This window comes from Muscardinus avellanarius, assembly GCF_963383645.1.
Source record: "Muscardinus avellanarius genome assembly, chromosome: 4".
NCBI lineage: Eukaryota > Metazoa > Chordata > Mammalia > Rodentia > Gliridae > Muscardinus > Muscardinus avellanarius.
In genome coordinates this window covers 69,025,842-69,044,198 of record NC_137789.1, presented here as the reverse complement: position 1 = coordinate 69,044,198, position 18,357 = coordinate 69,025,842, and the positions used below count along the sequence as shown (strand labels likewise).

At 36.9% G+C, this 18,357-nt stretch overlaps 1 protein-coding gene across 1 annotated transcript in view; it reads left to right on the top strand.

Annotated features, from left to right (window-relative positions):
• The window catches only part of LOC308262320 (phosphatidylinositol 3,4,5-trisphosphate-dependent Rac exchanger 2 protein-like), a gene marked incomplete at both ends in the record, with an annotated part of 238,723 nt that overhangs the window by 202,367 nt on the left and 17,999 nt on the right, over positions 1-18,357 (top strand). The window contains 2 exons of the mRNA XM_080694767.1: positions 9,989-10,206; positions 14,604-14,706. Coding sequence (XP_080550893.1) covers positions 9,989-10,206; positions 14,604-14,706 — 321 coding nt within the window. The remainder of the gene's footprint in view (positions 1-9,988; positions 10,207-14,603; positions 14,707-18,357) is intronic.

Sequence of the window (18,357 nt, the reverse complement as noted above, 5' to 3'; positions counted from 1 at the left end):
TGTCTTTATGTAGAGGAAGCTAGCTTTTGGCCTGAAATTTAACATAATGCCTCCTAAATTGAATTTTGTGGTTTATATGTATGGATGGGATGACCCAGTTTCTGATGTTCCATAGTCTCTGATTTCAAAATCACATCAAATATATACCAAACATTACAAGTCAATGGTCTTTATTGGGGAGGATTGTTACAGTGCCATTCCAAAGTTATATAATTTTACACTCCATTCATAACTGCTAACATGAGGGTAGAAGAGAAGGGAGAAGGTAGGGGACTCCTTAGGGAATGGATTGACTGGGAGATGTCACTGACTTGGTGCCCATCTCCTGCTTAATCTCAGTAATTTATGGTCTCATCAGCTGAATGAAGATATTTTTACTTGAGTAACCCACTATGATAAAAACTCAAGAATCTGTCAACCTCTTTTCAACTCTGCCACCTGAGAAAATTGTACTTTTCAAAACCTCTCATTTTTTCCTTCATTTTTCCTCTGGATATTATGCCCACATCCTAAAGTCCATGTTTTTAGATTTTCCATTTTTGACCATATAGTAGTGATGATGTTTTTCTGGCTGATCTTCTGGTCTCTTATCTTTGCTGATTCATTTGTACCATTACCAGATACATCTTCTTAAGTCTCACACTCATAATTTCAGAACTTTGCCCCTGAGCCTCATAATTATTTTCTTTTAGATAATCTGAACTCATCAATCTGATATTAGAAGCCATTGTTCAGTGGGGTTTTCTAATTTCTTTTCAGTCTCTTAATGCTGGATCGTTGGATATTTATTTTTCATTTCTATCATATTCCTTTGCTAGCATTATTTCCAACTCCTAGCATATGTGGCTCTTTTCCTGACAGTCTAAATTCTCAAATTTTTATGAAACATTTTCTAGTCCTACTTAGAATTCTCTACTAGCTTCAGTGAGGTCTAAATTATAATTACAGTTTTTCTATATATCCAGCACTTTAAGCAGTTTCAAAGACTTTTAATTAAGATATTCCAATTATTTTTTCTACACTAGCCTATATAATTGATGTTAGATGTAATCATCGTGTGTGTGTGTGTGTGTGTGTGTGTGTGTGTGTGTGTGTGTATGTTTTACTGGGAGGTGAAACTCAGGAGCATTCTAACTCTGAGCTAAACCTCCATCTATATTTATTTATTTATTTATTTATTTATTTTGCTTTGAAACAGGGTCTCACTAGGCTTCTGAGAGTCTTGCTACATTTCTGAAGCTGTTCTTGAGCCTTTAATCCTCCTGTCTCAGCCTCCTAGGTACTGGGATTACAGGTGTGAACCACTATGCCAGGCCTGTTAGTAGCATTTATGAATGAGCTAGTTTTCTGACAGCTAGCTCAGTGTCCTTTCCTGCCTTTGAAATCTTTTTGTTCTCACAGTCTCGCATAAACTTGCATGCCCTTCGAAGTATTTCCTACATTTCTGATGAGTTAATTCTGTCTCTGTGACTCCTGTGGATCTATCTAGAATAGGACACAACTTACCCATGTCTGTCTCTCATAATCCCTCACACCTAGAAGGACTTGTTATATTTTAAAATTTTCTTGTTGCTGGAAGCAAATAGATGCATTTCTCCTTGGACAGGTGGCAATGAGTATAAAATTAATACACATTTATCAGATATCTGTGATTGACCCTGTGAGGAATATGTTAGAAGGAAATGGGTGTGTGTGTGTGTGTGTATACTTCTCTTAACGTTTAAATAACAGTAGCAAACATCCCTTTGACAGTTTGTTGACATAGAGTATAGTGGCTGTAGGAGTTTGGAGAATACCACGCATTCTAAAATAACTAAGAATGATCTAAAAGTTGGCGGATTTGAATGGTGTTTCAGCAACTAATGTAATTCAGAGCTGGAAGGCATTTTCAAGTTTGAACAATGAAAAGTGTTTATAGGCAAAAGTAACATGTCAAGTAGCCGGGCGTGGTGGCGCACGCTTGTAATCCCCGCGCTTGGGAGGCAGAGACAGGAGGATCGCGCAGGTTCGAAGCCAGCCGCGCACGCTGGTTTAGGAGACCCTGTTTCCAAAATGAAAATGTAAAAAATAGGTCTGGGAGTGTAGCCCGGTAGAAGGTAGAAGGGCTTCCAGGAACCCCAGTACCACCAAAAAAAAAAAAAAAGTAACATGTCAAGTAAATAGAATTTTTATTACTTTATATAATTTTATTGTGTTATTTAAAGCCCAGTTAAAGTGTGATTTGTGGCATAATAAGAAGGGAAATTAACTGATTTTTTTTCTCTCTGCAGAGGTAAAGTGTAGGATACTCCTGGCTCTTCTTGAATATTCAGGTAACATTTTGCATTATTTTTTATCGTCTGAAGCAATTGTGGCTTAGGATCTTAGAGGTCTTCTAATATCAAGACAATTCCTTCAAATGGTTACAAAGACAGATGAAATAAGATCTTTGCTTTCTCCAAAGCCTTGGAGTGACTTTCTTAAACACATAGTTTTAATTAAAACACAGAGGCATATGCCCTTTTTTTATTACAGGTAAAACATAAAATATATGTAAATATTTAAACAGAGTGTCATTAAAAAGGAGAAAGGGAGCAATTTCCCTGCAAATGACATACTTATTTTTCTTCATGACAGAGTAAAATTCCATTATATACATCTCCCATAATTTTTAACCCATTTATCTGTTGATGGACATCTTGTCTGGTTCCATAGTTTGACAATTATGAATTTTGTATCTATAAACATATATATGCACACATTTCTTGTAGTTTGGTTTTTATTCTTTTGGGTAGATACCCAGAAATGGTATTGCCGGACCATATGGTAGGAACAACGCAATGAAAAAAAAAATTGGAAGGAAACTAAATAAACATTTTACAAAAGAAGAAATAAGAGAATTCAATAAATGTATGAAAAAATGTTTAACATCATTAGCAATCAGAGAGATGAAAATCAAAACTACCCTGAGATTTCACCTAACCCAAATTAGAATGGCAATCTTTCAAAACACAACAACAAATGCTGGCAAGGGTTTGTAGAGGAGGGAACTCTAATATATTGTTGTTGGGATTGCAAATTAGTACAACCACTTTGGAAAACAATATGGAGGATCTTCAGAGGAATATGAAGACCTTACTACATGATCAGTATTTTGTTTCTAAAAATATTCTTCCAAATACTTTCCAAATACCTTATTTTGTGGCTTAAAACAATAACGGTTTATCATTGCCTCTGCATCTGGTGTCACTGGAGCTGTTCTGCTTATCTGTGCTCGGCTTTGTCCGTCTTGGCTGGGTTGGCCCATGTGCCTGCAGCCGGGAGGTGGTTGGCTGGGCACAGATGACCTAGGGTGACCTCTCTTACATTTGTGACAACTGGCTGGCAGCCAGCTGAGGTAACAGGGCTGATAAAGGTGAGGGTCCTCCCAACCACTGTGTGAGAATGTTGCCATTTTAAAAGTGAAGAAATTGACATTCAAGCCAACTAAAAATAACTAGTCAGTAGAGCATTGTGAGGGTTAGACATATCGGGGCCTTTATGGAGTACATAAACAAAATGATAGGTGTCAGTTTTGAAATTCAAATTTACGTGTGCCAGTTCAGAAGTGACTCCGAAATGCACGGGTTTATTCTGGCAGGTACTTATTTTGATTTTAATTTTTTTCATTCTTCCCATGATTCTTCTTCCTAGTTTGTTTTCTCACTCTCTCTCTCTCTCTCTCTCTTTTTTTTTTTGTTATACTTAGTATGTCACCAAAACAGCAACCAAATTGTTCTTATATTTTTGGCTGTGAAATTATATTCACTTGGAAAATGGTACATTGTGTCTACCAAATATTTTCCAACCCCCTTTTTATCTCTACCTTTCTCTTTCTCCTTACAATCTCTATGTCAGAATAACATTTTGGATTAGTTGTGTATATTTATAAACCATTTTATTCTATTTTTTTGACCAGCCATCTAGTTATAGACTTGAACTTTTAGATAGCTGAAATTAATGAAGTGTTAATATTTTAACATGTTTTAGAAGATGAGTTTAGTCAGTGTTAAAAATTTAGTTTAGTTTTTCTAAACTAGTTTTACTAAAATAAAACTAAGGCTTTTGAGCCAGGCATGGTGACTCATTCTTGTAATCCCAGTACTTGGGAGGCTGCACCAGGAGAATTGCATTATAGTTCTGAGGTCAGCCTAGGCAACTTAGAGAGATCCGATTTGTTTTAAAATAAGAAATAAAATAGAATTGGGTGTAGCTTGAAGGTAGAATGCCTGTAGGTTCAACTTAAGTAACAAACAAACAAGTAAACAAAGGCCTATTTGTTTTGAGTGCATACCTACTTCAAGTAAACTCTTACTCTACAAAAATAATAAGCAAGCTCTCACATAAACCCAGAATCTTTATTTTTTTATTTTTTTGTGCTAGAAGCTGAAACAGCTGTTGTGCTTCTTGTAAAAGTTTTTTGTTCTTGATAGAAGTAAGAAGAGCTTGGGTGAAGCATGGACACTTGTGAATTTTGAACAGCTATATAATTAAAGAGAACAGAGCAGATGTTTCACTGGGAGTTAGCCGATTTTGGTTCATTTCTTTATCTTATTATTTCTTCTCCATTCATCCATAAAACCAAGTACCTACTCAGTGTCAGGCACTACTGGATGCCAGAGTTCAGAGTTCTTTAAATGTTTTCTTATCTCAGTAATCTTTGCAGCAGACCTAGGAAGTAGGGATGAAGAACATTTTACTTATAGAGATCTGATACCTGAGATCATGTGGTTGGAGATGTGTCATTGAATGCAGATTATATACCTTTAATGCCCCTGAGCATCACCTACAGGACACATCACTTCCCTTTGTGGTGGAGCACTGATGATCCTTTGTGGAACACAAACTCTCACAATGCTGTGCAGTCAGCCTCTGGTGGAAGGATGCCCCAGGACCGTGCTCAGGGTACTTCATGGGAGAAGAGGGGAGATTTCACAAGGGGAGATACTGTTTTAATAGTTTGATGAATTTCAATAGTTCAGTGATTTGAGTTTTGAAAGAGAGCTTAAAGTTTGGTAAATGGAAAAGAGAGAACAAGGTCTGCTGTCAGAGGGAACCTAGAGACAAAATATGAGCTATAAGGACATTTAGTAAGTGCATTTAATGCTTGAGGAAGATTGGGTACAGTGGTGTGGCTGACAGGACAGGCCTGTGCATTCTCTGTTCTGGTATTCCTCAGATTTATTGTTTTATTATACTCTGTTGACAGTTCTGTGAAGATGGTTGCTGGATTGTGGGATTAATGGAGGGAAGGGGTGTGGGGAGAAGCTGCGATAGAAATTGGGGATGTGCTCACAAGTTCAAAGCCAGCCTCAGCTACCTAGTGAGGCTCTCAGCAACTTAGTGAGACCCCGTTTCCAAATAACATATAAAATAGGTCTGGGAGTATAGCCTGGAGGTAGAAAGCCTCTGGGTTCCACCCCCAGTATTACAAAAAAGAAAAGAAAAGAAAAAAAAAATGAAATTGGGGATGTGCTGCCAAGACCACTTTATGCTACTGAGTTTTCTAACTTTGCTATTCACTGTGAGATGATAGCTTGTTAAAAATTACTTGAAGCCTGTAATCCAGCACTTGAGAGGCTGAGACAAGAGGATCACAAATTAGAGGCTTTTGCGCTGTGACTTAGCAAACCCCTGTTTAAGAAGATTAAGAGAAAACATGCAGCTCTGGGCTTTCTGAGATTGATCTCAGCATAATATTCACTAGTTCATTTCCTGTAAATGACATAACTTTTGTAGTTTCCTGCAAATGACAATATATATACATATACATATACATATACATATACATATACATATATATGTAACTTGTGTGTGTGTGTGTGTGTGTGTGTGTATGTATGTGTGTATGTGTGTATTAATGGCTGAGTAAAAATATTTGTGAATAAGCCGGGTGTGGTGGCACATGCTTGTAATCCCAGCATTCGGGAAGCTGAGGCCTTAAGGATCACAGTTCGCAGACAGCCTCAGCTACTTAGTGAGGCCTTCTGAAACTTAATGAGACCCAGTTTCAAAATAAAGAATAAAAAATAGGGCAGAGGGTGTAGCCCAGAGGTCAAATGCCCCTGGGTTCCATCCCCAGACCCGCAAAAAAAAAAAAAAAATTGTGTATATACCACATTTTTAAACTATGTATCTGTTGATGGACACCTAAGTTGGTTCCATAATTTGGCTATTATGAATTTAATTGCTATAAACTGGATACCCATGTATATTATAGTATTTTTTTTGATGATGATATTAGAGATTGAACTCAGGGGCATTCTAGCTCTAAGCTACACTCCCAGCCCTATTTTTCATTCTTTATTTTGAATGGTTTTTTATTTATGTTTATTTATGGTTCCACTAAGTTGTGAAGGGTCTCACTAAGTAGCTGAGGCTCTGTACTGAGGCTGGCCACAAACCTGTGATCCTCCTGTCTTAGCCTTTAAAACACTGGGATTACAATTGTGTGCCACCATGCCTGGCTATCACTACAGCATTCTAACTTTCTTTTTTTCTCTTTTTTTTTTTTTTTTTTTTTTTGAAAGACACCAGGGTGTGGTACACTCGGGTCCTATCATGGTTACACTCCTAGTCTTCGAGGAACCTCCATGCAGATCTCCAGGGTGGCTGTGTAAATTTACACTCCGACCACCAGTGTTTAAGCATTTTTTTTCCAATATCCTTGCCCTCATTTATTATTGTTCATATTCTTGATAATTGCCATACTAACTGGGATAAGATGGAATCTCAGTGTCTTGTTGATTTTCACTTTTCTGTCGTGTGTGTGTGTGTGTGTGTGTGTGTGTGTGTGTGTGTGTGTGTGTGTTACTGGGATCGAACCCAATCCTGATATACCCCAGCCCTATTTTATTTTTTGTTTTGAAACAGGGTCTTACTAAGTTGCTGACATTAGGCTCAAATCTTTGATCCTCCTGTCTCAGCCTCCCAAATACTGAGACTACAAATGTAAGACACCAGGCCCAGCTTGATTTGCATTTTTCTGATTATTAGTGGAAATTAGAGAGAAAATAGGAGAGAAAATAAACTTCTTAATAATAAGGAGTAAGACCAGTAGAGTATTGGAAGGGGGTTAGGGGAGGCTTGAGGTAGGAAACAGACCAAATAATATTATATTCACATATAAAGGCATCACTAGAAACCTTACTAACAAGTGTAGAGAGGGAGGAGAGGGGTAGGAGGAAGGACCCACACCAAGAGATGTTGTGTGCATATATATATGAAAGTATCACTTTGAATCTCAATACTACAGATAATCATATTGCACTGATAAAAGTCTAAAAAAGGAAAACAAAAGTAAAATAAGGCTGGGAGTGTAGCTCAGTGGTAGAATGCTTCTGGATTCAGGCTTGCGTACTGAATTTGCACGCATGTGCGCGCGCGCACACACACACAATGTTACCTGAAAAAACTCTTGATACACACTGCATTTTGAAGTCTCCGTAAGCGAGTCATCTCCTTTCTGTTAAAGATCGAAAGGTGGCAGCGGAATATCACCTCATGAGGTAATAAGCATGTGTGTGTGGTGTGTGGAGGCGGTGGAGACCGGAGACTGAACCCAGAGGCATTCTACCTCCAAACTACTCCCCCACTCCTATCTTTTTTTTTTTTTTTTTTATTCAGTATTGGGAATGGAACTCAGGTGAATTCTATCTCTGAGCTATACCCCCAGCCCTATTTTTTACTCTTTATTTTGAAACAGGGTCTCACTGCATTGCAAAGGGCCTAAGTAGTAGCCGAGGCTGTCCTCAAACAGCGATCCTCTTGCTTCAGCCTTCCAAGTGCTGGGATTACAAGTGTGTGCCACCATGCCCGGCTTGAGAATTTCTTTTCAAAAGCAATTCGGAGAGAATTATTTCTACTAGTAGTCGAGTTATTAACCCTTGTGATCTCCAGTGTTTACAATGGAACCAGGCCCTTCTTTCCCTAGACTTGCTTCCTACACTTGATCTCAGAAATTTCTTTCAAAGTAGATTTTTATTAAGTTGTTCTCAGGTTACAAGTAAAAGTATTCCTGCCAAAGCTATTGAAGCATTTTAAAAAATACAGCCAGGTTTTCCGCGTCAGTATGAGGAACTGAAAAGCAAAGTAAGAATGTAAAAAGAAGATATATGGTCATTTCTACATCTTATTTAGTGTCTCTCTTAGACCGCCATACTCCAGCTGCAAATATGAACAAACCCACTATATCAGTTGCCCTATACAGTAGAAAAAAAAAATTCAGAGATTTCAAGACATCAGAGAATGAATTCATGCATTTTAATTTTATTTAATTCATTCGTTACCTCATTTGATTCATTATTTGCATTCATTCTTTCAGTAAGCATTTTGTGAATGCCTACTCCGTGTAGGAAATTATGCACAAATAAAAGGTGTTTGGCTTTTTGTTAACTGAGTATTTAACAATGTTCAATCCTGATTCATATATTTTATAATAATATGATCACCTCTCTTTCCCATCTGGTAGCATGGGGAACATGGTATAGAACTGCTTAAGGGGAAACATCTAATCCATTTTGGTTAAATTAGTAAGTTGAAGCATGTAGATTGCTATATTCAACCAGTTTGATCTACCAAAGCAACAAGTTCATATAGCTCAACCTAACAAGTAAACAATAATTAATAGTAAGCAAATATTTTGATGTAAAATTTAATCCTTTTCATAGTTAATGTATTTTCTAGTACAGTTTTCTAGAGTAGATATTATTTTTGATGAAATTGAGTAACACCCAGTAACTATATTAGGTGTACGCATGGCTTCAAAGGTTTATTAAAAACAGATGTTCAGTGTTCTTGGTAAACATATTTAAAATTATGCCTCTGTCAATGAAACAAGAACTTAACATTGAACAAAGGCAGCATTTATCTCTGTTATACACCAATATTGATAATACTTTTTGATTCCAGAGGTTCTAGAAGTCCTTGAATTATTCGGTACACTTTTGGGAGGAAATTATTTTCTCCATGCTGTTCTTTGAGTGCATATGATTTTTCAGTGTGCAGAATGTGTGGCTTGGTGTTGCTTATATATATTCATTCATCAAAGAAGTGTACCTTTTGGATAATAGCTTCTTTTCATTTGAAACAACTGTAACTCAAGAATGGCGGTTCACAGGACAAAAATACTTTCAACATGGGTCAATCAAAAATCCAATCAAATGCAGGCAAAACTTGTAGTAAATATATAAAAATCAATGTATGCTAAAACTAAAAATCCATTATTTATGTCAAAGAAATCTAGAAAATCATCTTCCTATAAATTTGGACACAGCTGGTGAATTTGAACAACTCAGTTTAGGAAATACATATTTGCTCATTAGTACAAACAACTGGAAAGCAAATACTCTTCCCCCATATGCATTACATATTACTATTTGGGTATGTTTAGTAGAGAATTATTTTCAAAACTATTAGTAAAATTGCATTTCATTTGTCAATTGCAAACTGGACTTCCAAGTCTTCACAGCAAATTTCCCATAAAGAAAATATAAATGAATGAAACTTTATATTTTCCTCATGTTTTATAAAGCAATTTAAACTTTTACGAAATAGTCACAGTATCAATTAAGAAAAACTATTTTACTATTTCTAGCATTTTTACTGTTTAATGTTATCCCAGAAAATTATGTTTTCTAAAATGTGTGTGTTTGGTAATTGAGTGCAAATTTCATTTTTACATGGCATAAATTTGTGAAAAGATGAAACACCAGTAGCAGGGAATGTTGGCACATGCCTCTAATACCAGCTACTCAGGAGAATGAGGCAGGAGAATCACAAGTTTAAGGCAAGCCTCCACAACTTAGACATCACCTCAAAATGAAAAATAAAAAGAGCTGGGACGTAGCTCAGTGGTAGAGTGCTCCTAGGTTCAACCCCCAGTACCTAAAAAAATTAACATAAATGCTTAATGAATTGGTTTTCCCATATGTGACATTTTTCAAAGCTGTTGTGTTCTCTTAAATCACAGACAGTGAGACACAGCTCCGGAGAGACATGGTTTTCTGCCAAAGTCTGGTGGCCACCGTCTGTGCTTTCTCGGAGCAGCTCATGGCAGCCTTAAACCAGATGTTTGACAACAGCAAGGAAAACGAGATGGAGACCTGGGAAGCCAGCAGAAGGTGGCTGGACCAGATAGCGAATGCAGGTGTCCTTTTTCACTTCCAGTCACTTCTATCACCAAACTTGGTAAGGAATCCCCGCTTCCACTGTTTTTGTCAACTGAGCCCTACATGGTCGCATATTCTCAGATATGAAACTGTCAGTCATTTCCCCCTCATTATCTCCTTCATGATTATACTGACTGTCATTTAGCTATGGGAAAAGTGTTTTTTCATGGTCATTCAAGTTTTAGTAAGTATGTGGAATGGATTCTTTGTTTTCCTGATTTTTATCTCTTCTCTGTGGCTGCAAAAAGCTGCAAAAGCCTCCATCTGTTACTAATTCCTGGATCCCTGAGCACTAGCTGAAAACGGTCATCAAAAGAAAGAGATTCTTTCTGCTGCTGTCCTTTATCCAGTCCAGAAGAAGCAGCCTGCTGTGAAACCAGGTCCCCCTTGAGGCGGAGAATCTGGAGAGTGCCTAGTGCAAGAGCTCAGACAGTTCACATGCCCACTGTCTGACAATCTGTTTGAAATTTGCATGTGTTAAGTAATTTTAATCCCTTCCTTTGTATGCGTGTTGGTCCTGTTGAATCTAAGAACACTGTGCTAATTACAGTAGAATATACCATGTTAATGCATTCAGGATTAATATAAAGAAAGCATCTTGAACTATTTGAACAATAGTGTGATGATGAACTTTCCGTGATACTTTCTGTGGTGGTGAGAGTTGGCATCATGTTTAAAAACAGAAGTGTTCACTTGTACATATAAAATTCAGGTGCTCATTAAAAGGAGCTGAGATTTTAAATATGACAGCCAATTTCATCTGTTAAAGCACACATAGAAAATGTAACTACCTAGTAAGAGTATTGAGGTTTTAAATAAATATATATGAATTTAACATCCAAATAATGTTTTGGGGTGGTATTCAGGGACAGGAGGTGTTTGGTACACTTCACTGCCATTCTAGAACCAGGAGGTTCTAGAGTATCCATCTCAGTGTACTTGTGAGAAAGATTCTTTTGAAGAGATTCTGCACTCTAAGTGATTTATTCTAAAACTGAGCTACCTAACCAGCCTCCATCTTTTTAGTATTATATTAAGTTTATTTAAATTTCTTGGAGGTCTTTTTGTCCTTCCCACACCTTAGATTCAGAAAGACATAAAATGGCTCATCAGCAATCCTATAACCACTCCATTGTGACTCTTTTTATTAAAAAAAAACACACTTTTATTGGTGCATTGTATTCTCATATTGTAATGTAGTTCAGAGTGATGGGGACATACATGCACCCAGCACTTGGGTGAGCTTCCTCCAGCTCCCTCCTTTCCCCATAGGTGATACTGAGATTGGCATTGGTAAGTTCACATAAGCACACCATGTCAGTGGAAGTGTTTCCTTCATTAATTCCCACGCCATTGCCCTCCCTTAGGTCCCCTCCATCACTCCGCTAGGGTTTCTTTTCCATTATCTAAAAGATACAAAAGGGCTTGTATCCCACTCACTCCCTTGCTTCCACATATGAGGAAAAACACATGACTCTTCACTCTCTGACCGGCCAATCTCATTTAACACCATGTTCTCCAGGTCCATCCGTTTTTCCTGCAAATGACATAATTTTTTCTTCTTTACTTCTGAGTAGAATTTTATTGTGTGTATTTCCCCAGCCCTTTATAAAATTTTTCTTTTATCTTAGACTGGCCTTGAACTTGCAATCCTCCTGCCTCAGTCTCTGGAGTAGCAGCCAGAACATTGAACATCTTTTTTTAATAACTGTCGAAGGCATGTGTACACACAATGTAATTGCTGCAGCCACTGAGGTCTGTGCGTCCCTGAGTGCCAGGCACAGCCAGTAGTCCCTCAGGGACTCCTTTGGTAACTTCTACCAGGACATTATGTCTTGCACTGTAGTGCTCAGAAGCCAGACTATCTAGAACATTTCCTTCTTTGTGTATCTTCTCAATCAACAAAATACCAGTTTTCCAGTCTTGTTCTTTCCTTCCAGATTCAAGGTATTTTTCTCGTGCTTGAAAAGTGTTTTTAAAAATGACAGTTTAATAAACCAGGCATGGCAGCACATACCTATAATCTCAGCTACTCTGGAGGTTGAGACAATTTCTAGTTCAAAGCCAGCCTGGGAAACTTAGTGACAGCCTATCTCAAAATGAAAAATAAAGAGACTGAATGTAGTTCAGTTGTACAGTGTCCCTGGATTCAATCCTCAGTACTGAGAAAAGAAGTTCAATAAACACTTATCCTTCACTCATTATCTGCCATGCACTGTATTAAATATCATACTAAAGTACAGAGGTGATATTTTCTCAACCTGTTTGTTTCTATGCCATCTTTAGAGTCAGAGGCTGCCTTACAAATTCATCTTCACAAAATGACAATTCTTTACCACCTCCCTCTCCCTCTACCATTGCTGCCCCCAAATATGGTAGAAATTTATAGCAATTTGTTAAAATGTTATATGAAGCATGTTGAACTTGTTTAAAAGAATCTTTTTAATTTTTTATTGAACATAAATGGTATACATTTAAACTATACTTGGTGCCCTCTCCCCCCCGCCCCTATTTTCCCTTCCCCCTCCCACCAATGATTGTCCAGGGTAACCATGCCATATTCATAATTTTACACATATTCGGATGTAGACCCTCATTACTCAAGTTCAGTCTTCCTCCTCCCCTATCTTTCCATTCAAGCTTTACTGATATTTCCCCTCCATTAACTGGAGTCCCACTGGTATCCTCTACATTCCCTAGTTTGGGCATATTAGCGGAAACATATGTACCTTCTCCTTCTGTGCTTGGCCGATCTTACTTAACATAATGCTCTCCAGGACTTTCCATCTTCTTGCAAATGATATTATTTTGTTCTTCTTTATGGCTGAGTAGAATTCCATTGTGTGTATTTCCCAGAGTTTTGCTATCCATTCATCTGTTGATGGAGACCTGGGTTGGTTCTATAGTTTGGCTATTATGAATTGTGCTGCTATGAACATAGGTATGCATATGTTTCTATAGTTCTCTGGATTCAACCCTTCAGAAAAATACACAGAAGTGGTAGAGCTGGATCGTATGGTGGATCTATTCCTAGCTTTCTTAGGAATCTCCACACAGATCTCCATAGTGGCTAAACTAGTTTGCACTCCCACCAACACTGTAAAAGAGTTCCTCTTTCCCCACATCCTCACCAGCATTTGTTATTTGATTTCTTTATGCCTGCCACTCTGACTGGGGTTGGATGGAATCTCAGTGTAGTTTTGATTTGCATCTCCCTGATGGCCAATGATGTAGAACATCTTTTCATGTATCTATTGGCCATTTGTATCTCTTCTTTTGTGAAGTGTCTATTTAGTTCATTTGCCCATTGAACTCAGGGGTATTCTACCTCTGAGCTACATCCCCAGACCTATTTTATTTTGTATTTTAAAATAGGATCTCAGATAATTCTCTAATGTACATGATGTACTTTAACAAACATATCAGTGTCAATCACTAAGCCAAACATGAGAAGGAAGGAGAGGGAGGGAATGGGGCGAGAATTGGGTAAGGGCTAATTGGGATATGTGTGCATATATGCCTCCACCATATTGTATTCCATTGAGATGTATGACTACAATACACCAATAAAAATTTAAAAAGAAAAAAATCAATAAAAGAATCTTTTACATGGCGTACGAAATGAATGTTTCTTTAAAAAGGTAAGCTGTGTGCAGTAAGATTAGACTTTCATCATGAGACTGGTAAAAGACCCTGGAACTAATGCATTAAACTGCAAATGGAATGGCCAGAATCTAGTATCATGAAGGTGATAGTGCCCAAATATACATTGATTTTATTTTTTTAACATTGCTGGGCTTTACCTGGCTCAGCTGGAAAATTATATTACAAGAATGAGACAAATGATTAAAGCAAATTGGATCTGATATTCACAAAATTATAGCCTTAAGCTGCACAAAGACAAATGAGGTGAAAATGAGTTTTTCCTCCAAGCACCTTGGAGGATAAATATGTACATACATGGGAATTGCTTCATCACAGTGCTAATAAACAGTAAATTGGACAGTGAATAAATTATTTACTGCAAAATAGGATGGCCTTTATGCAATGTAGCTTTTAAATAAAACAATATTTTTGCTTTGCAGCTATTATTTCTTGAGGTTTTAGAAGAGGCAAATGGCATGCTTTATTTACTCGTACAATATTAGTATCTAGCTACAAAATAGGGTGAAAAATTATATGTATGCCCATTTAAGCTTCAGATAAGAGGGATAGTATAACACCATAAAAGGAATGTGTAAGTTTGTAAGACTTGTTAATTTTATTTTAGACAGGAAATTCCTAGGGATAATATTGTTTTGTATGTAAATTAAGCACAAAGGAGCCAATTTTTTTATCTGGTTAAATTGTATGTGGTGGCATCTTACATTATATTGTTTGGATAGTTCATCATGGATTGTTTCTCTTTCTGTGTAGATGGATGAGCAAGCTATGTTAGAAGACACTCTGGTTGCTCTGTTTGACTTAGAAAAAGTTTCCTTTTACTTTAAACCATCAGAAGATGAACCACTAGTTGCAAGTAAGTAATTACATATTCATAGGGTTTCTTTGGCATCAGACAATATCATATAACTTTGATATTAAAATCTTTTATGTGCAGTTATTATATAGATTAAAGTCTACAAAGCATTCCTTTGATTTTGCAATTTTTCATCATTAAACCTGACACTTGGCGATACCTTAGAAATTGTACATTCTGAAACTAGCAATGCCTACAGTTTAGTGACCGTGTCTTCTAGGGTCTGCAAGTTATCATTCATCTAGTGCCTCAACATTATCATGAAGAGATTTAAAATGCATTTTTCAGTCTAAGAAATCTTTAGCAATTTGCTGTTATTTTTTATGTGTTTCTTGTTTTTTTCATAAGTGTGAGGATACTTACTATAAGTTATGGTAGGTGAAAGCTTCAAGGCTGGAAGAAGCCATTTTTCACTTTACAATGTCTAGTAAAATACATAGGGACTTGATAAATGCTTACTGAATTCATGACTGATTTAAAAAAAATGAAAAAATAAAAGCTGATTTAAAAATTTTAACTTTATTTGTTAACCAATGATTTCTTAAATGCCTGCATCTTTCTAAGACTGCTAGATGTTAGATTCAGTGGAGAACTAAACACACTGACATATCTCATGGGCATATATTCAGGTGGGAAAATAAAATATGTAATAAATAAAAGAAAAGGAAGGATAAAGATGAAGGGCAGGTGAGAAGTTGCAAGGAAACAGAGTCTAGGTAGAGAAGCCTCACTAAGGAGAACAGAGCCAGGCAGGGTGAAATGTAGAGTAGGATTATATTAAAGTTCCATTTTCTCTATTGAACAAGGAAAAGGACAAGAACATGAAGTACAAAGTTATATTCAAGAAAGGTCCCCCCACCCAAGCAGAGGGTATTTGTTTTGTTTTGTTTGTTTTCTTGTTTGTTACTAGGGATTGAACTCTGAGCTACATCCTCAGCTTTATTTTTTGAAACAAGGTCTTACTAAGTTGTGGGGGGCTTTGATAAGCTTCTGAGGCTGGCCGCAAACCTGTGATCCTCCTGTGTCAGCCTCCTAAGTACTGGGATTACAGGCATATCCCATCATGCCCAGCTTGTTAAGAATAATTTTTGAGCAAGTTACATGGTCTTCCCTGGCTACAGAAAGAATAGGATGTATTTTTGTTTACTTATAAAGCACAAGCACAGTTTTGCTGAAGGCAAAGAAAACTGTATTTTGTGATAGAAACCCATATATTTTTAAAGATTTGCCTGAGGAACTCTAAGCTCACAGGAGTACTGTGTTCCATTGGTTCCATTGTGATATTATTGGCAAATGGTCTGTGGAGCAAGTAGGAAAAGAATCAGCATCATATGCTTGATAAAACATTTATTTATTGCATATCCACTTGAGATTTATAATTGGTGTATTGGAACACATACTACATATTAAAAATAGCTGGGACCTAGAAGTAATATTGGCATATAAGTATACCTGTGCCTGTAACTAAAACAAACTTTGTGATATTTATTTTATAGTACATTTTTGTGTAGTTTCTTTGAAGGATAACTTTGACCTTTGGGAATAGTTCTCTAATGAAGGGCCAGTTCCAATGCTACCTGACTTGACATTCCAAGCAAAATTTAAAAAGTAGTGATAAGAATGTAGTTCTCATTTTTAGTTGACTTGGGGAAGAAAAGAAGTATTCAACACCCCAGGGTCATCATGTCTTATTTGAATGGTATAAGAAAATCAGAGCTTTATTACATACCCCTTAACTATGGCATGCCAATCACAAAGAACTTAGATGTCTGGATTGAATGCATTTCATTTTTATTAAAGAAATGATTATACATGTATATCCCACCAAGTGCTGCACTAAATTCTAGAACTATGATGGTCAGTAAATAGAGTGAAGTCCCTGTTGGTATGGAGCATCAAAACTAGAGAGAGACACAAAGAAATAAATGGACAGTGTACTGCTTCAGTGGTAAGAAAAGTACAGGCACTTCTCATCTTATATTATGTAATTACAGAAGGAAGAATAAGCTAGCTAATAGATTAAATAGAATTAAATTTATTTCATGGAAATTCTGCATTTTGGAATAATAATAATGATGACAAGGCTTTTCCTTTTCAGTTGTGATAGAGATGGTTTTATAGTAATTATTTGGAGAATGAATACATTTGAGACCCATCCTGCCCTTTTGAACCAAGCACTCTACCTGGAGCTGTGGATGTCATGATAAAGGAGACAGACATGGCCCCTGTCTTCATGGGGCTGAACAGTCACTGCATCACTCATGATGCTGACAGGCTAGTTGGGAGACCATGAATATGGAATCAACTACAAACAGTATGATTGTAAATCTTATGCAGAAGATAAGCAGCTGCAAAAAGAAAGAGTGGGTGGCCCTTTAAGGGTGACCAGATATAGCTTTTAAACTGAGATGTTAAGGGTGAGGAAGGGCAATCGAGGCAGAAGAATGAACAATTTCAAACTCGAAGGTTTCAAACTCTCTGGCCCTCTTAATGGTTGGGTGCCATGTTTATAGGAACGGGATGGCATTTTAAGAATTCCTCTTCAGGAAGAATTCCTCTACGAGATGCTACTAGAGATCTTTCCCATATTCAGTAATGGTTTTGAAGCTTATAATCATTATATAGTCCTAATCATAAACTTTTTTTCTTTTTTGTGGTACTGGGGATCGAACCCAGGCGCATTCTACCTCTGAGCTACACCCCCAGCCCTATTTTTTATTCCTTATTTTGAAACAGGGTCTCACTGAGTTGCAAAGGGCCTCACTAAGTAGCTGAGGCTGTCCTTGAACTACGATCCTCCTGTCTTGGCCTCCCAAATTCTGGGATTACAAGCGTGTGCCACCATACCCAGCTAAATTTAATTTTTATAGAAGAAAAACTTTCATAAGTAAAAAGCATTAATTTCCAAATCTATATTATTATGCACATTTTTAAAAGTTTTAAACATTTTTATTGTTGAGTTTTGAGAGTTCTTGGTATAATCTGGATGATAGTCTTTGATCAGAGATGTTTCTTTGTAAATATTTTCTGCTGTCTTTGCTTGTCTTCTTTTTCTGTTGACATTATCTTCTACAGAGCAGAAGTTTTAAATTTTAATTAAGTCCAGCTTATCAATTGTTTTATTGATTTTGTCTTTGGTGATATTTCTAAAATTCCATCACCATACCCAAAGACATCCAGGTTTTTTCCTGTGCTGTCTTTTAGGATTTATGTAGTTTGCATTTTACATTTAGGTCTATGATCCATTTTGAGTTAATTTTGTGAAGGTTGTAAGCTCAGTGTCTAGATCCTTTTTCTTTTCTTGTTTCCCTATCTTTGCTTCTTTTTCAAATGTAAATTGACTGTATGCACACGGGTCTACTTTTGAGCTTTCTGTCTTGGAGTTCATTGTTTGGTCAGTTCTACATTATTGATTAGGCTTTATAGTAACCCTCAAAGTCAGGTGGCATCTGTCCTCAGTTTTGTTCTTCTTTAAGTTGTATTGGCTACGAAGTCTTTTTCCTCTCCATATAAACTTAAAAATCATTTAGTCTGTATCCATGAAGTAACCTGGCGTTTTGACAGTGATTGCATTAAAGTGATAGATCAGTTGAAGAGAAATGACATCTTGACAACACTGAGTCTTTCTGGTTACATGAACATGGGATATCC